The 23,460-nt window shown below is 39.2% G+C and overlaps 4 protein-coding genes across 4 annotated transcripts; 1 reads left to right on the top strand and 3 right to left on the bottom strand.

Annotated features, from left to right (window-relative positions):
• Positions 1–5,304: 5,304 nt before the first annotated feature.
• MELLADRAFT_48233 (family 39 glycosyltransferase) lies at positions 5,305–8,618 on the bottom strand (the record flags this gene model as incomplete). Its single annotated transcript, XM_007409498.1, has 10 exons — positions 5,305–5,620; positions 5,708–5,958; positions 6,075–6,455; positions 6,578–7,031; positions 7,108–7,235; positions 7,303–7,392; positions 7,466–7,559; positions 7,668–7,827; positions 7,981–8,089; positions 8,174–8,618. The coding sequence occupies 10 exons, from the start codon at positions 8,592–8,594 to the stop codon at positions 5,585–5,587; spliced, it is 2,124 nt and encodes a 707-aa protein (XP_007409560.1).
• A 475-nt stretch (positions 8,619–9,093) lies between these two features.
• MELLADRAFT_86061 (uncharacterized protein) lies at positions 9,094–9,439 on the top strand (the record flags this gene model as incomplete). Its single annotated transcript, XM_007409532.1, has 3 exons — positions 9,094–9,096; positions 9,187–9,304; positions 9,381–9,439. 3 exons carry the CDS (start codon positions 9,094–9,096, stop codon positions 9,437–9,439), a joined length of 180 nt encoding a protein of 59 aa, XP_007409594.1.
• A 1,200-nt stretch (positions 9,440–10,639) lies between these two features.
• Positions 10,640–11,261, bottom strand: MELLADRAFT_106173 (uncharacterized protein; the record flags this gene model as incomplete). The annotated part of the gene is made up of 3 exons (XM_007409497.1): positions 10,640–10,817; positions 10,914–10,997; positions 11,068–11,261. 3 exons carry the CDS (start codon positions 11,259–11,261, stop codon positions 10,640–10,642), a joined length of 456 nt encoding a protein of 151 aa, XP_007409559.1.
• A 1,968-nt stretch (positions 11,262–13,229) lies between these two features.
• Positions 13,230–14,116, bottom strand: MELLADRAFT_86059 (uncharacterized protein; the record flags this gene model as incomplete). Its single annotated transcript, XM_007409496.1, has 2 exons — positions 13,230–13,588; positions 13,843–14,116. 2 exons carry the CDS (start codon positions 14,114–14,116, stop codon positions 13,230–13,232), a joined length of 633 nt encoding a protein of 210 aa, XP_007409558.1.
• Positions 14,117–23,460: the final 9,344 nt, after the last annotated feature.

The following is a 23,460-nucleotide window of genomic DNA, read 5'->3' as shown; positions in this document are numbered from 1 at the left end:
TCTTCACCTTGTTCAGAGTTTGAGTCTGATTTGCTTGATTCACTACTGTGATTTGATTCGACATTGTCGTTGTCACTCTCATCGCAGTCCGGGTCAGTCTGAAGGTCTTTTGTTCCAGATGAATTATCGGGGAGATCCACGACCTCCTCTTCCTCTTCAATGACTGCCATAACTCCAACAACGGGAAACCTACCTAACTGGTTATGTCGAATTCGTCTTGGTTTTAATCCAAGTGCATCCAGTCCCGCCTTGACAATGAGGCCCATTTTGTGGCAGAAGCAACGTATTGACATGGTTTTCGGATTCCAAGAAAGCTGATGACCCAAGTAAAGCCCTTCTATCTCAAGCTGGCGATGCATTTCACGCGCCATTGTGAAATTGTTGCTTCCAGAGTCAGAGACACTGGCTAGCATGTAAAAGGAAACAAAATAAGAAAAATCAGGACACAAAACGGGAAAGGGAAGATAAAAAGATAAAAAGAATATACTTATCTTTTTATATAAATCATTCTTTTTCAATAGTGCCACCATAGGCTCGGCAAGTAAGTCAACCCTATGATGCCATGCAACAACCTTCATACTTAAATGCCGGACTACATATGTCCAGTCGTCCTTGATGTAGGAAACCAATGCACCGATGAACGCATGAAGATTGCCCTTCACGGTCCAGACGTCCTGAATCAAGCAAAACTTGCTAGACAATTCCTATAAGATTAGTGAGAGATAGTGAAATGTCAGTCAAATAAGGTCCAAATAAGATCTCAAAAATAAAATGAAGAGGAGGAAGGCAGGAAAAAGCAAGGGGAAGGAAGGAAAAGGAAACAAAGACAAAAAACTTGAAAAATTGAAGACATACTTTGAGCTCTTGATCAATCACCTGATCACGCAGTGAGAGATAGAGTCTCTTTGCCTCATCAGCGGACCACTTTCTACCAAAAACACGGGCGTCAGGCCGTAACCAATACAAGATTGACTTGAGGATGGGGTCTTTGATTCTGATAAACGGCAAGGCATGTGCTACTTGCCATACCGCAAGTAACTGGTTGAGTGTTTGGTTGTTGAAGGCCGGTGCCGTGTTGACAAAGGAAGCAAGGGAAGATTGGTTCGTATCCTTGAGAGCTTGAGCACGTAGCTCGGACACGGTAGGAGGCAGCTTGGCTCCGGCCGCAATGGCCTGCCGACGGCGAGGACACCCGGCTCCAGATTTACCAGGCTGGTTGTGTCCATCGCGGTGACCCTTGAGATTAGATCGAGAGCTCGCGCTCACTCGTACAACCTGTCCGCACGATCGACATTTGTATGAGAGTGGTGGTCCATCCAGAGGCTAATGAAACAGTTCAACAATCAGCTATGTATGTATTCATGATTTGATAGCCAACAAAATATATGGAATAAAATTGATAAGTTACGATTTTACTTACATCTTTTTTTACTTCACAATGGAAGCCTGGCTCAAAGTATGAGAACGGACAATCATATTCTTGTTTGGCGGGCTTATTCCTTTTTCTCTTTCGGATCCGAGCGTTATCTTTGTCAGAATCCTGTGCCAGGTCCACCACAGGAGGTCCAGACAGATCCTATGCATGAGTTCGATGAACAGCAGAAGTTTACCAAAAAATTAGTAATGAAACATTGCTTAGTGATACATCATCGCCATTACCACTCACCTCAAAACTTGCTTGGCTTTGTGAGGCCCCGAAACAAACCTGGTTAGATCCAATTAAGTTATTTAAACGGGAATCTATCTTGTTCGATTCAGTGCCTTGGCTGTTGGAGGTACTAGTGACCTAGTGGAAGTATGAAACCGAAAATAAAATGTTTGTCATGAATGAGATGAACAAAACAAAAAGCAAGAGTCACTTACTGTCGATGAGGGACGTGTGACTGTCTTTGATCGACCACGAGCTGGTTGAGCTGGTACACGGATCAACTCATTGCCCGGTGAGGGTAAGGAGGCAGATCTCTCTCGACGTCGGTGGACGTGCGCGTCTCTGACATCCCGGATGGATCGGAACGAGTTGAAGTCCTCAAGAGCTTGTCAAGAGTCCGAACTGGGGGTTATCATCCCAGGTGCTTTTCTGGCCGGTGTGACGACTCGAGAAGATCGACGAGGTAGAACAGATGAGGTTGGGGGAGCAGATGCATCATCAGTATCGTATCCAGAGTTCAGGAAAGAATCGACGGTGGTTTGTTTGGTCAACATGTTAGTCTTTTTATTTATGATATTCGATGAAAAATAGAGAAATTTGATAGATTGTTTATAAGATGAAATAAGATTGGAACTTTTGATGGTCTATTGGATTAAAGACAAATAATACGCTGGTTAACAACTATAAGGTATGTAGTCAATGAAGTGAGAAAAATTGGGGGGTGCTTACCTTTATAACTTTCCAAAAAGAATCGTGCGTTTGCCTTTTCCCATAACAACAGCCCCTTCGTTTCCTTTGGTGGGCTTTGGACATCTGTGTGTTTGATCTCTTCGATGGAAAATGGCGCTGATGAGGTTCTGTGGAGAGATTTCGAAAGGGGGACAATCTGATGGATATCGATGGGTGGCGTGGTACAGATAGCGTGGGGTGAGTTGGGTTAACTGAAAGGTGGCTGACGACCCGGCTCCAGTAGCCGGGTGCGTAGTTTAAATAAATTTGGCCCCGAATTCATAACAAAAAGCGCTGCGCCCGGGTTTTTGGCTACCCGGGTAGTTAAGCGGCAGCGGCGCACACAGCGCACCGTCGCGCTGCGCGCTTCTCACTACGCTGCGAGCCAGGCTTGTCCGAGAGAAACAGCAGCTGCTGATAACGCGCGAGACATCTCACCCGATGATATAGAAGACTTCTTGTTTGAGTCGATCTTGTATTCAAATGTATGTTCGAGGAATTTGAAGTTGTCCGGCATGCTGATCAGTTGCAAGATTGCCAAAGTGTCATCACCCAGGGAGAGACCGATTCTCCAAAGTCAATCACTGGTGTCCCTCATCAATGCTAGATGCGCATCAATAGTCGTAGTGGTTGAATCAAATTTCATCGAGATGATTTGTCGGAGATTGGCTACTCTAGCCGCAAACGAGATACCAGAAAATTGAGACTTCAAAGCAGCATACTTTGCTGCCGGAGTTTCTAAGTGTTGTATGGGTAATCCTAATGACCGGACAATGGTCCAACTCAAAACACCATCTACATAGTCAGCTTTCTCCACATCGTAGGATTTGTGTGTTGTCACCATCGAAGGATCAAGGTAGAATTTGGCGCCAGGTGTGAAAACCAAAAAATGTACGATATCATAGTCCCATTCATCCCAGTTGGACCCATCGCGAGTAAATGTCTTCACTTGATCAAGTTTGAAGACTTTTGAAAGTAAAACTGCTCCGGCAGATGGAGAGTTATCGGATTTGGACATGGTGAGTTCTTCAAAATTTGAACTAGATACTTGTCACAACAAGTAAAATGAAAAAAAATTTACAAGGGCGTCAATCACAGAAGATTGACCGAAAGAACGAGAGTCACAAAGTGACACAAAAGATGGCAGAATACAAAAAAAACAAGTTTATTCTAGAGTAAGGTTGCAGTACCTTTAGACTGATTGGATAAAGAAGCTGGATTTGACAAAGATGAGTTTGGAACTAAAAAGGCGACAATGTCTGAGTTTTCTGATTCTTGTGCGCGAGTGAGCGGAGGGCTCATAACCTGTTGGAACGGAAAAGGTTTTATTTCTAACTAACTAACAAAAGTGGACAAAACATAGAAACTAAATACAATTTATATGGAAAGAAAGGCATGGGATTGGTGAGGATAACCGCCACGCTGAGGCTGAAACACAGCAACTGAGACCCTTGAGACCGTCACCCGTAACAATCACAAGGAGCTGGATGATCTGTATTGTACACATCCCCACACCTACAATCCATAATCACTGGGCTCAATTGATACCAAGACCCAGTTTCACACTGCTTTTGACATAGACTTCAAGTCAAACTAATCCTAACAGGTTGCTGTACATTGCCTTGATCATTTTTTTTTCTCTCAAGTAAGTCTTTGTTTACAACTGTCCATGTCCTCATGAGTTGATATGTTGCATTAGATAGTTCACAGTCATATGTCAAAATTCCTGTCTATGAAATCTTCCCTGGTACTGTTCTTCCCTGGTTGTGTTTCGGGAACTGAGTGATTACATACACTACTCAAAGGGAATTGTAGTGCCCTCCAAGTGATTTACATAATCATTCAAGTTTTGCAGTGGTACTGGGGCTTTTTCTATAGGCAAGCATATTGAGTGTTAATGGAAACCTATGTGAGGAGGATCTCAGTGCCGGGTTTTGGTGCCATACCCAATCACCATGTCCTTGTGGCAGTTGCCCAACGACAAGCGCACACGGACTGCCTTTGAGGCACAAAGGCGACTTGTGTGCGCTCGTCGATGAGCAAACACCACACGGACATGGTGAATGGTTACAAATCCTAGGCATGGGGAGGTGTACATCAAATACTCATTTGATCTTCATGTGCTAGCCAAATACCACAAGACATTTTCAATCCTTTCAAACAGTCATCACACTTTACTACATAGTCCCTAATACTATGAAGCATGATTCATCAGTGTGTCTTCCACCAAAACCTTTCCAACCCCAAAAGACTCACATCCAATATCAGGGATCTGAAAAACTTAGTAAAGCTCGACCCATTGCTTGTTTAAGTGTTCATGTGTATTGAGTTCACATTTGATTGACAGATCATAAACAAACCACTCAACCAAGTTTACTACTACTAAGCTTTTTGGTCACTGGCTAAGCTTTTAAAATAGGTATTGAAACAACATCTTGATCAGATGAGCTTAAGACAATATAAACAAACCAGCAAACCAATTCTGTGACCCTGAGTGTTGAAAGAAGTCAACCAAGGTAAAAACCTATAAATTGCACAAACCCCTCTAAAGAAAGAAGTCCCAAGGGTGGTAAAAAGTGGTGTTAATGTGACTCACATCCATTTCCAATAAGATACCAGATTTTAAGATTGGTTTCCTTAACCAAACAAATTTCATCAAACACTTTCTTTACAAGTTTAACTTTCACACATCTTCTATTTCTCAAACCCATCATGAACCAGAGACTGTACTATAAACCAACCAAAATCATTCATGCCAGTGCTAGTTCTCAATGTGTTAACGACTTTCTCATTCAAGACAACCCACCTTGATTTGAGATCTTCAAATCTTAACATAAAAAAGGTATCCAAATCAAACCAATCAACCCACACAGTCACTTCATTTTCCAAATCTTCAATTCTCATTACAAAACCTGTTTCCAAAGTTTCAAGAAAAATCTAATAAATTACATACTATATATATATATATAAAGTATAAAATTAATCCAAGTCGATTTACTATGTAATGTTTTTCAACATTTATTCAAATTACAAATAAGTTATATTATCTATTTTTTTTCTCAATGGTTTATCTTTATATAATTTAGTTAACTTGATTTATTTTATCACAACAAAGAATCAGTATACATATTGGTAAGGGTAGGGTGGGTTAAAGAAAAAAATAGTTTTAATTTGTTTCATCAATCGGATGAACTCTTTTTAATTTTATTATAAAGCTAAATGATCATCATAAATATTCCAAGACTACATATCAAAAAAAAGCAAAAAAAAAAAATCAAAAAAACCTCTTTTCCAAGACAACAAGAAGGTGGGGAAAAAAAAGAACATTACCTTTCTCCATTGTCTACCTTTATACTGATTAATAGGACCTTCGATACCCCAAGCACAATCTTTGAACCAAATCCCAGTAAAAGTAATCAAACTAGCCATCAAATAAAAAATAATTTTCTTATGAATCGGTTTGATGGTTTTAGATCTAAAGATAAAATGATCAAAACATAATCCACAGGTAATGATCGCAAACCATAGAGTAGGTAAATAATGATGTAAATAAGTCACTCTACCCATAAATAAGAATGGTACTAATAATTTTTTGGGGGGGGGGTTGGTTTTGTCAAGAAATGAAAAACTTCATTAGTCAATTTAAAATCATAATCAAATCAAAATGAATCCAAAGAAGAAAAAACCCAAAACTTACAATAATGTAATAACCAACCACCAAGACCGACTTTGCCAACCCAAATAAATTGATCCCATTGAGCCAAACTAAGATCATTAAACTGTCTCTTGAACCTTGCCAAATACCAAACCAATCCAACAGAATAAACCAATAAAGAAAAAGAAGAAGTCCACCACGTAATCGGATTTCCAATCAAATAAAACTTAATCCCATTCTCAAACCAACCATTCATTCTCATCCCAGTATAAAGAAATGGCCATTCAAACGGATGTGAAGCAATCGCATCTTGTTTATCTGGATCTGGTATCAATGCATTATTCGAAGTCATCATAGCTATATTCAAATGCCAAAAATCATGTAAGAATGGTGATTTCATCACTTTCATATCACCAGGTGGTACTACCAAAATCAAATCAAATCAAATCCATCAAAACTTCAATCTTCACTTTTTTTCGAAACAAAATAATCATAATCCAAACCTTGAATCTCTTGGATTCATAATCAATCAAAAATCAACTCACATCTTCCATTCATATGACTCTCTACATTCCAAAAAGTATGTTTATCATTAGGATTATTCTTTTTATCACACGACACTTCAACTTGTTTAAAACCCCATTGAGGTAAGACTTTATTATCAGCTTTAAGATAACAACCTAAATTCAAATGTCGAATTCGAAACCTAGTGGAAAGTGTATTGATATGTTGAAATCTTTCTTTTTTACCTCTTAAAATATCATCAATCACTTCTATTACCCAATATGAATTACTATCATCAATCGTTGCATTCCCATAACATGCTACTTCTTTATTCACTTTAGTGATCGGGGCTGGGATCTCATGACTATGTAAGTTTCGACCCGTCATGATGTGAACTAGTCTTACTACATCTCCGTGTTTGAGAAATCGGATCGGTTGGGATTCGCTATAAGGTTCTTCATGTAAAAGTGGCGTGATCATCCATTCATTATTATTCTATTGAAATCAATTCAAAGGCCTGACTTAGGATTTTATGATTTGCTTCAAGAGTAGATCGGTCGGATTCACTTACATCACGATAATGATAACATGTCACTTGTTGTTGTTGAGATCCAACTGGAAACGTTTGAACATGTGAATGTAATAAACCTCCACCATATCCCATATTTTTAAACGTCACTCTTGATCCTACGGCGATTTCTAGAAAAAGATATCCATGATTAAAATCTTTCACAAGTAAATCATCAGATCAAACTTCTGTACGAACCCAATGGATGTCGAGCAAAATCATTTCCCCAAAGATTTGCTTGAAATAATGAACTCATTTGAGCATCACCTGGTCCAGAACGATTAAGAACTGTGAAGAAATGGATAAATCAAAGATCAATTAACAAAAGTGAAAATAAACGATCAAGGAGAAGATGACTAACTTAGGAAATGAATCTTAAAACATAACATATAAACCATCATAGGAAGTCCAATCAAACAAACGATTCTAGCAACCCAATGCCGAGCATAAACTCGCTATGAGCCTCCAAAAAAAAAACAATCCTCAAGTCAGAACTCGTTACAAAAACGCCATCATCATCCGTCTTCTGAAAATCCCAATGTTTCAAAAACTGAGAACCCTACATATGGCATTCCAAGATCACCAAACTTTTCCCAAAGTTCTTCCGCTGTATGAAGTCCTACTAAAGCCGTGACAAACAATCCGACCCATTTCACACTCGTTACACATCCTACTGAAAGACCTGTCATTGAAAGCCAAAACCACCATTCGAAATCAAATGGACTAAACCCCCCCCCCCCAAAAAAAACAAGATCAAAGAAAGATTAATAAGTATTTTCAAAAGAATTAAAGAATAGTTTGACTTTTGACGCGATTTTTGATGTTTGATTTGATTTGGTTTTTGGTTTTCGATGGGTTGAAGAAAGAGAACTCAACTATTTCTTTTGGTTTTGAAAACAAGCAAGACAATAAACGGTAGTAAAAGTAAAAAACAATAACATAGAATCCAATAAAATAAATCTAGAAATCACAGTCCAAGAAAGATCTATGATGTAAAGAATTCCCGCAGCGAAATAGATCAGTGCTTCCAATCATTCGAAACCCGAGATTTTAAAAAAATTGAACCGACCGGCCAAAACCATTAAAGTGACAATATGACGAGTATAAGTAGTAAAACCTAATTCCAAAGCCGTAGCCCAAGCAATCGGAACCAAAGCCACACCAGGTAAAGCCAATAAGATTCTCATCGTACTATAAGGTACATGTGAAGGATAAAGTTGACCTGAAGGAAAATCAAATTGTCCATTGAAACCCGATAAGAAACCAGCTAAGCCTACTAACATCTTAGCCAAAGGTGGATGAACATCAAAATAAAACGTTTGATTTAAATAAAACCCTCCAAATTTTCCAAAATGAGCTTCGTCCCATATCACTGTATTTGATCTTCCTATCTTATATAATCTTGTACCTAGTCCTATGATCGTGTAAAGTATTAATGGAATTAATTCTCGTAAGTCTTCAATAAAGACTGACTGTTGAAAATTAAACATGGATGAGTTTTGATGTGGTATGATGGATTGATTGGTTTGAATGATCACTTACTTGATCGTATCTGATTGAAGGATGATGAGGTAATTGTTTATCCCAATGAGGAGTTGAAGTAGGATACTGTTGTTGTTTTCTGATTGATGGATTTGAGTATTCTTTCTTTTCTGATTTCATGGTGGACTTTGAACTTGACTTTGAACCAGAACCAGAGACAGAATCAGCTGAAGTTGACCAAAATGCTAATATTCACTCAACTCTGTTGTCGATCGATCGATTATTCTTTAAATTTTAATCAATCCAATTCTAAGTATCACTTAAGTATAGCTCTTAGTAGGATATAAGCATATTCCGAAGTACCCCGTTTGAAAGATCCTTATACTGAGACCTTCCCTTCACTCTGACTCTTTCAATCGATCTCATTCTCATTCTCAATCACTTCCATAACCTCAACACAATTCCAAATCGAACACCAATTCTTTCAAACAAATTCAAATTCAAAAAATGGTAAACTTCATTCATAACAAAACCAAAAACCAAAAACCAAAAACCAAAACTTATTCTTTGTTGGGTTTTCGAACATTTCATTTTCATTAGTCTTTCTTCGGTTTAAGAGCTTGGCCAACCCCAGTATGGAAACCAATGAGTCATTTCATCCTAGGTGGTGCCGTAACATTTTACTTAATCAACAAAGTTCAAAATTCAATGTTGGCTTGTAAGTCTTATTTAATCATTTTCTTTTCTTGGCTTTTTTGAAAACTGATGCCTTTCCTTTCCTTTGTTTTGGTTAGCTCCTACTTATGCTAAAGATCCAAGAAACCCTTTCGGTATGATTTTAAGTTTTTATTAACCTATTCAACAGTTTCTCATCACTCATTGTTTTTTTTACATCGATCTTGATATTCCAATCGATCATCTTTTGGTCACCTTGATGGGGTTTTTAGCTTCTCGAAAAGTAGCTGAACATTAAGAAATCTCTTTTTTCGGACGGATCTTAAAGAAACTCGGTTCTTCAATTCAACTTCTCCCTTGTAGTAGAAACCTTTGGGTTTTAGTCAGTACGGTCTAAATCTTATCACCAAAGTGATTTTCAAAGTGGTTTTTCAGGAGAGATGGGTATGGTTTGATGATCGATAAATCAAGTCAACCAATCTAGAGATTCAAGTATGATGAAATCGATGATGTATCCATTTTCTGCTCGAGAGTTCAACCGATTCTACTGTTTTTTTTCTCGTTGAAAGAACAAGTTCAACTCTCAGTCTGACTCTTACCAACCAAAAAAATTCATGAACTTTTTTTCATCATTCGAAGAGAGATGATCTGTAAACAATGAGCTCCTGAGAGATCTCACTTAGCTTTTGATATGCCCCTAAGATATTCTTCTTCCTTTACAATGTTCTATTACCACGAGTGGAACAAGGAATGAACCTTCAAAGAGTTCACGTTGAGTGGTAAATTGAAGAAACAGTTTTTCATCCCTATGACTAGGGATCAACTGGTTTCACAGTTGAAGTCTTAACTTGTTTTGCTACAAGGTAGAAACTATCAATCAATAAGATTAATCTCTGTAGAAAAAGTTGGAGTAAAACTTGGAATTCATGGTCATTGATCAAGATTAGATGAAAGTTTGATCAAACAGATCAAGGTATGACAATGTAAAAGAACTATCAAGAACAGATTCTCAGAAAAGGAAAAATTGATTGATAATGACAAATTAAAACCAAAGAGTCAATCAATCAAAGTGCAACTATCCATTTGTTTTGTGCTTTGATTGTTCAGAATCAATGAGATGAAGCCTTGATATTGGAATTCATGTTGCTATAGATAGTTGGTATATGTGCAGAATGAGCATTGAAGACATGAGGTTCGGTGATTATTATACATCAGATTCTTTCGCATCCTTTGATCGATCAATCTTTCTCTAAAATATCTTTCTCCATGTCTTGATCATTAACCGAATTTTAAATCATTGAAAACAACCTTTCATCAATGATCGATTAAATCGTCAAGTGTGTGTGTGTGTGTTTTTCGAGAATCGATTCGATTGTGATTAGAAAAAAGAAAGTGGTGAAGGTTTAGAAGAATTAGTAGAATGAAGATCAAGTGCACGTTGATGGATTTCAAGTTTAAGATCTTCATTTGGTAGATTTATCGATTCTTGTAAAGTTAAATTCCATTGAGGTTTCATGACTTCTGATAATTTTTTTCCTACTAATAAGGTTGTATGTCTAAATCCAAAAAAAAGAAAAAATCAAAAATCAGTTTTGATAGTGTGAAGGTTGAGGAAATCGTTTGGTTTTTTTGGTGGGGGGGAATTGGTTGACCTTAGTACTCTTGGATCTACTCTTAGTCTTTCTGTTAATTCTTTAACTGTTGGAGGATTTGCATCAAACATCATGGTCCAATAACTACGAAAAACACAAAAAAAAGTTAACCCAAGGATGATTTCGAAATTCAAAAGAAAACGTGATCACTTACTCAGCTTCATCTACTCCACCTTGAATTGAATTAGCTTTAATCCTTTGAGTAGTATTCCGTTTCCCAAGATAATCAATCTTTCTAACCAATCCTCCATTCTTATGTACCAAGCTAGTAGAAGTATGAACTAATGCTCGCAAAGGTGCATAAGTTGGATAATGTAATGCTAGACAAGTTAATGAATAGAGTGGCATGGTTTGACTTGATCGGCTTGAGGTTCTTGAGGGTGATGGATGTTTTGAAGTTTTGAAGTGAATGAGCTGATTTCAAGTTTGGTGTGAGTGGACAGTTGGCACGGCAGATTGCAGAGTTGATGGTTGATCCGATCATACCCATCGGATAGGGAATATCCGACAAGTATCCGACATGTGATTCTCCAGTCAGTGGTGGGCGCGATGTTGAAATCGGGGCCGCACATAGGTGCGAAACCCTTGTTGTCAAGTGCGCGCCCAAACACCGAGGGGCGGGTGGGCGCGCCTTGTGAGCCAAAAAGTATACAAATCATGACTTGATTTTGAGAACAGCTATCATGTGAACGTGTTGGCTGTAACATTGAAAAAGTGAGACACACAGCTCTTCCATTTAGAACCTGCTACATCTAAGTAGCAAAGGGAAAAAAGGAGTAAAAAAAAGAAAAGCCAGAGAAATTCATTCATGAAAGCAGAAATCAAGATGTGGTGATAGAAGAGCAGAAATTTTGAAAAACTCAATTTCACTCAAAAAACATCAATAGCAGAACTTTTTCAATTCAAAACAAAGCTTTTCTGATGAGAATTTGAAGAGGACTGAGAAGTCATTGGAGATCACAGATGGTTGTAAACCAATCTATGTATTGGTATAGCCTTGGGGGTGTGCCATCCCTTACTTTGTGAGTTTTCTGGTGTTGCCCACCGCCTGACTCTCTGGGATTTCCTTAAAAGTACCATAGTGCCCTATAGTGCCTTTCTGGGCTCCTTGGGAACTCAACACCACAGGTGTGTCTCTACTACCTCCTGGGGGGCAAGACTGGCTGTTGTGATATCACCTATCCATCTGCAGTCATACTGTGGGTGCACCCAGTTATGCCACAAAGTCCCATTCCAAAATAAGCATGGGTGTGCATATCCTCAATGCTCGAGGAACCACAAAAGTCATCTGAATCTGAAAGCAACTCCAATAAATGGGTCTTGCTCAAACTAGATTACAGATGGACTGTACCTTACCAGAATACCAACTACTAACCAGATCTATTTGCTTGACATTGGCATGGTCCTGAATGAGCTGGTACCCCATGCTGAGGGGTCCAAAGTCCCTCTATGTGTATTCATGTCAGCAACCAAGAGTAAGTCTTGCAGTTGATTGAATCAAACTCACTAAAAGATGATATTGCATGTCAAACCATCACTTGTGCTCAAATCAACAAAGAATCAGTCCTAAAAACCAATCAACCCGCTCCTAAATGCAAGAATTGAATTCAAAAATCACCAAGCTTTTGAAACTGATATCAGTTTTTTTTCAGAATCCCCTGTTGACAGGTAAGTCAGTGTATTGCCAGTTCAATAAAAAAATGGGAAAGTGATTGACTCAAGAAAGGAAGTTGATAAAGTTGAACATTAGAGGTTGCGTGTTGCTTGTTGCAATGAGCGTCGAAGGAGCGTGAATGGGAATCAAGGGATGAGGACTGGTGGACCTTGGCATGATTAGCTTGAACAAGCCCTCAAGCTAATTGGCATGATGTCGATGTATGGACAGGTCGCGTTAGCCGCAGGGCAGCACGTGGGAGACCTCGTCTGGGATTACGAAAGGGTTTGAATACAAGCATAATGTGGGCTGGACGATGCTTTTACAAGGATTCAAAGTCCGATCTACATATGTACCCTGCAATTTCGCAAGATTTCGAAGCTCAGCAAAAAATATCTCTATAACTTTTGCAACTCATTCGCGTTCTAACTTCTACCTATTTATCGCGCGTAACATATTTCATCTCTACAGTTTATCATAGCAATATATCACGAGCCGGGGAAAGATCTTATAACATGCTATCCAGAAGACGAGAGGTTTTGAAGGCTTGGAAATAACTGATCAGATTTCATTTCCTTCAATTGCCTTTGAAGATGTTGAGCGTCGGTTTCCTTCGACTGGATGTGATGTTGAATCTTCCCGTATTCTCCGGTCCTTGTTGATCATCCCAAGCAGACACTGAAAGATATCGAGTGTTGAACTGGATGTTGAGGATCATCTAACTCGTTTTCAGGCTGGTCTAAATTATCTAATGAATCATCGAATTCTCCTGTAGTATCTTGATCTACGATGCCTTCAATCCAATTGGTTACTGCTATCTGTTCATTCTCCCAAAAGCCATGTGCTAATCCAGCGATGGTCTTGAATTTTGCTCGCTCAAATGCTTCTTGAGAGATCCTTCGTAAAAAGTTCAAACCGGTGTTTGCAGCGTTGTATGTTAAAACTTCGTGTAGTCCCGTGAATCCAGTAGAAGGCAGTTGGTCGATGGAACCCGGGAACAGTTGAAAGCAGGAGTGGTAGCCTGAAGGGTAAAGGCAGATAGCCCGACTCTAAAAGAAAAAGTCAGAAACTATTTGAACTCTGTATTCAAGACGAGGAAAGGACATAGCAGCATCAATGTTGCAGCGGGGCGCTCAGGCAATGTCAAGCTAGTAAGGAGGGTCATCACGGCACCTATTCGATTTAGGATTTTTCGAAAAGAACCCACATCAGTATTCATCAACGTACAGATAAAAAGCCGAAAGAGGGTGTGATGAAATGATAATGTCTACATACCTTGACTGAAGCCCGCGATGATAGTCTTGTTCATTTGCATCTTCGATTCTCTGACTTGCTCGACATGAATACAGCTTCGCATCAATTCATCCTCCTCTTCAAGATAGTTCAAGTCCCTCCAGTCATTGATGTTGAACCATACAGGTCGCGCTCCTCCATTGGGTTGATCTGAATAGACAGTAAATGGAATGATTGGAGCTTTAGGAAGTATGAGTTTCCAATGCGTTGAGAGTCGAGTGGTCGTTGAAGGGTCGATAAGAATGTCCCTTGCCATTGGTGTCCGTGAGATGAGTCGGGAGAGTCGAGACCATGAATGAATACAACCGTCCCATCTGATCAACTTGCTTGGTAGATGTCTGGAACAAGTGCTCCGGTAGAGGAGCTGGATTTTGAATACTTCTAGGGGATGCGGGTGACAAAGTTGACAAGCAGTTTTTCTGATGGAAGAATTGGGGTCCGAAGTTCACACCAAACACGAAAGAAGCGACGACGTTTACTAAAGTTGATAATATGACAAATTATTAGCGATCCATCTTAAAAGTCTCCAAACGCTGGCTTTCAAGTTAATCAAGACTGAATTCATCTTGCTTTTGAAGATGGCCAAGTCGTTAAGATTTACAGCTACGCTTTGTTTTCGCGTTTCAGAATGCTCAGGACTAATCTTCTTCATGTCAAGAGTGTTCAGGAAGTGATTGAAATTTGTAAAGGTGTTCTGATGGGACTAGATAAGATGAGTAAGATGTTGAGATTAATTTTGATTTGGATCAGAAAAAATGTTGTGTCAATTTTTTGGGGGAAATGTGATCTGAAAAGTCGTACTCAGCTTCGGAATTTGACTTGATCGTGGTAGTGCTAGTCGTAGTGCTATTATAAATGTGATCTTTCAACAATTGTCGTAATGTATATGTATATGTTAGCTATTTGACAAATGGTGCTGATCAGGTTGATCTTTGGTACAAAAGCGCGACTCCACTTCCAAAGCGCGACTTCACTTCCAAAGCGCGACTTGACTTCCAAAGCGCGACTTCACTTCCAAAGCGCGACTTCACTTCCAAAGCGCGACTTCTCTCCCACCACCAACCACATCATTAAAACAACCACCAACACTTCATAATCCTCATCACACTACACATCCAAGATCAAAATTTAAATAGTCTTACCTTTTAAAATTCATTCACCATGTCTAAAAGAACAAGATCCGAAACACCCGAAGTTGAACCAAGTATATTATGGGAGTTATTAATCAGATTCGGAAACAAACTAGGGTCTTATGAACGAGCAGAAACAGCTTTTATCAATGAAAGACGTGAATTAGTATTTAGATTATTTCAAGATATTCAATCAGTCATCTATCAATATCCAGAAGAACATCAAATCTTTTCCGATGATCATCAAATGACTGCTATTGATTTCGCTTCCAAATTACTTCAGAACACAGTCAGAGTTCGTGATATGACACCTGGCCCATCAGGTAGTGATGCTTTAACACAATTACAAGACTCACAACAATCTATGCAACAAAATGACGAATCGGTAATTGAAACAGCCATGGACTACTTGAATCACAAAGTTTTTAGATTCTCAAATAGAAATCATCATTCACTTGATCTTTGCTTGATTTGTCATGAAGAATTCAAATCTGGTCAATCGGTTTCTCAATTTCCTTGTTATGATTCTGACAATCATGAGTTTCATACTACTTGTGTAGAGGTACGTCAAAAGTTCCATTGCTTTGATTTTTTTTTCATCTTTGGCTTAGTGAACTGACTCAAACTGCTTCTCGTCTGCTTTCGATCTGTCTTTGATTGTTTTAGGTTTGGTTGAGGACTTCATTTAGGTGCCCGATCTGTAGTACTTCTGTCGAGGAAATTTGTTCAAAGAGAAACCAAGTTTGGGTGGAAGATGCATAACTTCAAAGAACAGTTGATAACATGTACTTGCTACTATATAAAGTAGAATCTTGCTAGCCGGTCTCAGAAGATTCACTTCATTTACATAAAATTACTTATCAAACCTGATACGATTTGTTTTGAACGGACTCAATGTTGGATTTAAATTTCATATCATGATCTAGCCTCATTCTTCATATTTTAAAACACTTAAATTCTACTCCAAGCTTCAGATTATGGAACTCGCTTTGCTTAGAACACCACGAATTGGAGCAATTCTAAGAAGTAGGAGGCCAATCATCATTCAGCATAGTCATTCCTTAGTCTTTGATAGATAAAGTTCGACTATTCAGTTAAGACATTTTAGTTTTGGTGTCAACCCAAGATTTGTTTTCTATATCATCATCAATTATCAAATTATCAAAAAAACTCTTTATCTACATGGACTTGATTATATTTCATCTCATTATTTGCTCTGTTAGAATATTGTTGGAAGTTTAGAAAGGTCTGTTTGAAGTTGAATAGCCAGGTCTATTCATTTGAGTCTGGTAAAAATTCTCACTAAGATTTGCGTTGGGTTCTCGGGCGTTTTCCTTTCTAAAAAATTATGGAAACATTTCCATGTTGCTTTGTCGAATGTAGAATTTGTCCCCATACGCTAAGAAATCTTGTCCAAGCGTTTTTTGAATTATCAACCTTGGAACAATGATACATTTGTTTCGAATTGTTTCGCGAGATTTGTTAAGATATTAGAGTTATATTGGTAGTAGTCAAAGACCGTTACTTGATGTGGCAAGCTGGATGATGTGTGTATTGTGCAGTGTGGTTGTGAATCAAGGTTTACTTGGGTGTATGGAATCAAGGGGTATTTTTGTTTCTGGTTTTTGAGTCTTATATACTTGAACCTTTCTCTCACTTTTGGATTTCTTTTCCTAATTGAAAAGAATCGGTAAGTGATCTCCTTATCAACTGGGAAAGTTATCATTTCACTAATGCTTTTGATTATGTATGATCTGTGTCTTTACGTGTTCAGATATCATTTTACTGTCTGTTCATCACTAAACATACCTTTACGCGCGCTCTTCATTTCTTTTGAGCTTGCGGTTAGTTTGTTTTTCATCACTCATCTTTATCAAGTCTTGGTTCTAATCTTCTTTTATGTTTCACTCGCTTGTTTGGACCTGAACCACTATTAGGCCAGTTTAGTGTCCTTCGTCGTAGACAAGCTCTGAAGCTTTTAGTCTTACGTGTTCACCTGTGCCCTCAGGTGTGTTATCAAAAAGAATCAATATCATTTTACTGTCTGTTCATCACTACACATACCTACACGCGCGCTCTTCAATTCTTTCAAGCTTGCAGGTCAGTTTGGTGTCCTTTGTCATAGACAAGCTCTGAAGCTTTTAGTTTTATGCGTTCACCTGTGCCCTCAGGTCAGTTTGATGTCCTTTGTTGTAGAAAAGCTCTGAAGCTTTTAGTCTTACGTGTTCACCTGTGCCCTCAGGTTTTGTTATTTCCTAGAAGCTTCAGCAACACAGAACTCAAGTGGGTCTAACTGACTCAAGGAGTTGATTTAGTTGAATCTTTATATATTTGCCTTTTTTTCATTGTTTTAAGTATTTTTGTAGCCCTCAGGCTATCAAACACTCTTATATGTCCAGCACTAGTAAAATCCCTCTGGCTGTGTCAGAGGAAAGGTTTGCTGTTGGCTGTTTCATCTAGGTTACATGTGTGATATTGGTTTAAATGGGGAATAGGGCGGTGAAGTAGGGAGAAAGCAAAAAAACCGCTAAGGCAGATCTGGAGGTTGGTGTAATGTCGTAGACAACTCCATTACAAATATATTACTACCACATAGCCTTATACAAAATTGCATGACCTTTTCATTTCATTCTCAGCGCACATTACTAACTCCTTAGGGAATCTAGACTGATCTAGAATATTGTACTTTTGGAGTTAGGTGAGCACAATTGGTTTATCTCACAGTGTCATTTTACTACTCACTGGCAGGCCAGTGAGTACATCCACCTCAATCCAATCTCAATCCAATCCCAAATCCATGTCAGTTCAATATCAATCCAATCTCAATGTTTGGCCTAGAGTAGCAGACAAACAACCTTCCAGAATGAACTGGAATAAAGTTTGGTTGCATGTCCACACATAAAGGTGTCAGAATATCTGGAAGGTTTGAGAGATTATGCAGCCCATGCATAGTCCCCACTCAAACATAATTGGAGTTCAAACTGATATTGGACTGACATTGAATTGAGATTGGATTGAGGTGAATGGAACTCACTGGCCTGCCAGTGACTAGTAAAATGACACTGTGTTTATATATTCTATTTCCTTTTATCATATATACTGTATTCCTTGGGGAATCTAGACTGATCTAGATTATTGTCCTTTTGTAGTTAGAGATAAAACCTGCACTTTGATTCTATAAATCAGTCCGAGATCTCTATTTGAGATTCTCAGTTCCCTCAGCCCGTAGATTTGAATGAAGAACACCGTCTTAGTGAGGACAATTCAAGTCCTTTACAGTTGGAGTCTGTTTGGTGGAAGGGGTTGGTGTGTGGCTTTTGACCAGGTCCATCAATTTGCAAATCTCTGTGTGGAGTTGCAATAATGAGCAATCAATTTGAAGCAATTGGGGTTGGACAGGATAAGTTTACCCATCTTGAGTATGAATTCTTGGAGTTCATGTTCAAGTTTGCTGCGGTGTTGTTCATGTTAAGATACTATCTTATTGTAGTGGTCAAAGATCTTTACGAATAAGGAAATTGAAGTTGGTCAGTTGAAGCGTTCAATGTTCGGTTAGGCTAGTGTGTAATTCAAAGCAAGTTGTTGGTTGTACAAAGGGGTGCAGATCGGTTAGACATCAATCAAGGGGTAATGGATTTGTTAGAATTGCTATATGTCTTGTTGTGTCTCGTTTCTCCCTCTCGCTCTGATTCTTTTCCTCATCGAAAAGAATCAGTGAGTCAATTTTCATCTTCTTTTTATTTTACTTGTGCTCGGTCAAATTGTTATAACTAATCTTTCAATCTATTTCTAACTTTTCACACAAGATAATCATATTTGTGTTTTTCAATCTTACTCATCATCCTTACGCGTGTTCTCGTTGTTATTCGAGCTTGCAGGTAGAAATCTTTTACTTTTGATTAAAACTCTGGATTATCTTTCTGATTGTTTATGTTATTTCTCTCTATCTCTCTTTGATGATTGTTTTGTTTAGGTCTGTTCTTGTTTCTCGTCAAAGACTAGCAGTGAAGCTTTAGTCTGACAGAAACCTGTGCCCTCAGGTTTGTCAAAAAGAATCAATAATCATATTTGTGTTTTTCAATCTTACTCATCATCCTTACGCGTGTTCTCGTCGTTATTCGAGCTCGCAGGTCTGTTCTTGTTTCTCGTCAAAGACTAGCAGTGAAGCTTTAGTCTGACAGAAACCTGTGCCCTCAGGATTTCGCTTTTTACTATAGGTTTCACTTCTGACAGCCTTCTCTAGTTTGTTACTGGAGTCTCAAAAACAAGGACGTCAAAACTTTTTAGTTCATGTGTCTGGCATACAAACCAAGAATGGTCAACAGTCTCTATGCCTTCCTGGCATTCACATAATGGCTCAGTGATTTGTACAAATTGGTTCAAATATGAGTTCAAAGGTACATGGCCTGTTCTTAGTTGTGTGATGGTTGCAACCTCATGCTTTAGGAGCTGTGAGAGACCATGAAGGTGTTTCCTTGGTGTACGGAAGGGAAAGCTGACTTGACATCTGCAAACAGAGAGTCCACAACCCTCCCTTTAGACCACTCCTTCCTGGTCCATGAGACTAGGTGGACAAGGGCCTCCTGTCTAGACCTGTTGGGTTGTCCTCCATAATGATTGTCATGGAGCATCTTGAGTTTCTTGGCGTATCCAGATAGATGAACGGTGAGGAGCTTCTTGTAAATCTTGCTGACAGTTACCAGAAGCGCAATTGGGAGGTAGGCCAATGCTTGAGTATAGTCTGGTTTCCCTGGTGTTGGGATCATAACTGTGACTGCTTTCTTCCAGGCCTGGGAAACCAAGCCAATAATTGGTATGCATTGAAAGAGAAATTTGATGTGTGACTTCAACTTGTCCCAGATAAGCTTCCAAACCCAATTTTGGATTCCGTCATTTCCAGGAGCCTTCTTAGGTGGGCTGTCATTGATTATTGTAGCAATATTCTCGTGGGTGATGATGGATAGAAATGGAGGTGTTGTTGTTTTGGATGGCCGGTTTGTGTCAGTAAGTGGGAGGTCTAGGTCATTTGTGTTGTCCAGCCAACATGGCTTGGTTGCCATGCAAGTCGCAGCAAACAATCACTGCAGACATTATTCGGGTTCCCCAAGTGGGCAGGGAAAAATGATTGGGAGTATGATTTGTCATAAAATGGTCTATCACTCCACACCTGAGCCATAACACCCACACTACATATGTGTAGCAGGCTCAGTGAATATGTGGTTATCATGTACATACAGTTCTGCTCAGTTATCTGCTCATCAGGACAAGTTATTCATATGTAATACATGCTGTAACTTCTTTCAGATTGAAAAAAGCTTCCAAAAGATTGACTACATACACTGACTCAATGTTTTGGTGTGATCTCATCAACTCAACTGCATGTAACACACTTTCTGTTACTAAGACATAGCTTCAACAATATTGCCTGAGCAGCTACAGAATTATATGTAGTGAATTTTTGGGAAAAAAATTTCAAAGTCGAAAAAGTTACATGTGGTATAACATGTGATTTATTTATTCTGATGGGCAAAAAACTGAGCAGACCTGTATGTACATGATAGACAACTATTGACTTAGCTTGCTGCACATATGTAGTGTGGGTGAAATGGCCCAGGTGTGCAGTATTAGATTCTTTTATGAAAAACTGTACTATTAATCATTTTCCTCTGCCAAATTGGGGAAGTTGAATGATGTTTACAGTGAATGCCTCTGCCTTGTGCTTGTTGGTGGAGCAGGTTACTCCATCATTAGTGATGATGGTGCTTACCAATAAGGATGCTTTGCAGCGCAATGTGATACATTTTGCTTGGAATAAGTAGGTGTAGTCAACCCCTGAGAGGAACTGCCACCAATATTTTCCCTTGGCTTTATCAATGGCGCGGTTGAAAGCGTTCCAAGCTGTTTTATAGGCTTGGTGAGAATTGTCAGTACAATGCTTTTTCGACAGATGACAGAGACTAGATGCTTCCTTTTGAAGCGGATCTAAGGTCTCAGGTCTCCACCAAGCCTCATGCTTGCTGTATTGTGCTTTCTTTGGTGAGTTTTGTTTAGAGCATTGGTGATTGATGTGCGCAAGGTTTTGTCAAAAGTTTTAATTTTGTCTCATGTGACTAGAGGTTGGAGTTCTGGGAGAGAGGCAGTGAGATCTCTTTTCAGGTAAGCACTGTTCACCTTCTTCCAGTTCTTTCTCACATGTGATTGTGATTGGGATAGGGTTTTGTCTCCTGGGTTAGGGTTAGGGTTAGGGTTGACAATGTCATTTTTGTCAATAGGACAGGTAATCTTGGTGTCATCAAACTCCTTGTCAACCCATACCTGGTTGATAGAAATGCCTATGGAGTTTACTGATTGCACTCCAAATGTGGGAATGCCTCTTGGGGAGCGCAGGCTAAGACCCCATTCTGTAAGCATCTTGATCAGTTTTTTGGTGTCCTTGTTGTTCTGTTTGCTGTGGCTTGGGTTCCCAAGGGGTGAGTGAAGATTAGTGTCAGTGGTGCAGATTGTCAGGAGCAGTTGTGTAGTTAGTGGAGCTTTCTGAATCATTTTGACAAAGGCTTCAAACCCATCCAAGGTTTTCTGGGGATTGTATACACTGGCCACTAGTGCCATGTAGCCTTGTATGGTGATTGTGCTTGCCGTCAGATTCCTGGACAGCAAGAGTATGGGGTTGATGATGGGGTTAAAATCTTGTCTGATATACATGCAGGCCCAAGGTCTGTCCTACTCCCCAAGGGATTGCATAGTCGGACAGACAAGAGTCCAATTTGACATATTGAGTGGTAGGTTGTTGACGGGGTTAACATATGGCTCTTGGATTGAGATGATAGAAAAAAGTGAGGTTAAATCTGAATCAAAAAGTGAGTGAGTAACATATTTAGAGGGCTTGCAGTTCAGCTGTAGAACACCGGCTGAGTTGTCAATTTTGAGTTTTTCCCTCATATTTTGCTCTAACATTGAGTATGAGATGAACTTGCTTTGGCAACCACCTGGATATATGGTGAGCAGCTAGGTCTATGCAGTGGGAATTGTGTTAAGACTGGGGACAGGGTCTTGACAAGGGTTGAGGGGTTCTCAGGGGTATCTGATCTAAGATGATGCATTGTTGGATGCAGTATACAACAGGATCTTCTGCTGCTCATCTAAAGTACAATTAGTCATCTGTGATATGTATGTACAGTCATCCCTTGGCATATGCAACTAGTATATATGCATATCACACTATAAGGATCGGAAAGTTTGCGCCATTTTTTTGGGAACACAGAGCGCCTGCAAAAAAAATCCTTGATGCATAATGACTATTGCATATGGGGATCTGCTAAAAACATGTTTTATGCTTACAAAGCAAGTAAAAAAGTGTGCATGTAAGCATAGGGCACCATATTAAGGGTGCATATGCTTACATCATTGTAATAAGTACGTACAATCACACTACATAAGGTGTCTAATTGTGTAAACTATTCAAGTAGCATGAGAAATACAAAACAATTGTTGTGTTCTTTTCTTTTACATATGTATATGTGATACATTTTACTTCTTTTTGTTCCATTTAAATCTTTAAAGGCATTTTTTTCACTCATCTCAACTACATCCTTCTTCATCAACATTGTTCTCATTCTTTTTTTTTCTTTTTTCTTCTACACACTCTCTACGTTGCTTGGTCCTCGTTTTAACTTTTGAGCTGTTCCTCCTCATTTGAAGATCTCATCCCTTTTTTTCTTTTTTTTCTACACACTCTCTACATCGCTCGCTCCTGGTTTTGAGCTGTTCCTCCTCACTTGAAGAGCACCATTTCATGTTTCTATTCTACATACTGTACATGCCCTATACCTTTGTATGACCTTCACACACCAATCCAATGCTGTGAAATACAAAATTCTGCCATTCTGACCAAAAACCTAGCATGTAAGCATAAAATCATTTGTTTTATGCTTACATCATGAATTATGCCTACTTCACAAGTATGCATCTCACCTTGTTAGCATGGAGTTCCCTGCACTGAACTCTATGCTTACATCGAGGGATGACTGTATGTGGCACTTGTGGTACATGTGATTCATAAGAAAATGGCTCACAATTCTCACTGGGCATGTGGGGGCAAATGGGTGGTGTATGAAGTCAGCGTGATTTTCTTTGAACAAACCTGCCAAATTGGCACTGGGGTCTGCTTTCAGTTTACCCCTTGCACATGCAATGCATTTCTTTGCAGTGGTTCCTTTAGTAGGACAGTTGTGTGTATAGTGATCCCCTGAACAATAGGGGCACATGGGAGCTAGTTTACAAGCATCCGCTGTGTGTCCAATGCCTGGGCAGGTAAAACACTGCGTAGGGGGAGGGGCACTGATCTCTGTTTGGTACCGACCTCTCCCTTTCCACACCTTTGTGTGTGCTGCAAGGGTGGGTGGCTTCACTGAGAGTCTTGAATCCAATCAGCAGGGATGAGTGTTGTTTTGCTGAATCATCAGCCGTATCT

This window comes from Melampsora larici-populina (assembly GCF_000204055.1).
Source record: "Melampsora larici-populina 98AG31 unplaced genomic scaffold MELLAscaffold_16, whole genome shotgun sequence".
Lineage (NCBI taxonomy): Eukaryota > Fungi > Basidiomycota > Pucciniomycetes > Pucciniales > Melampsoraceae > Melampsora > Melampsora laricis-populina.
This window is presented reverse-complemented; position numbering and strand designations above follow the sequence as displayed.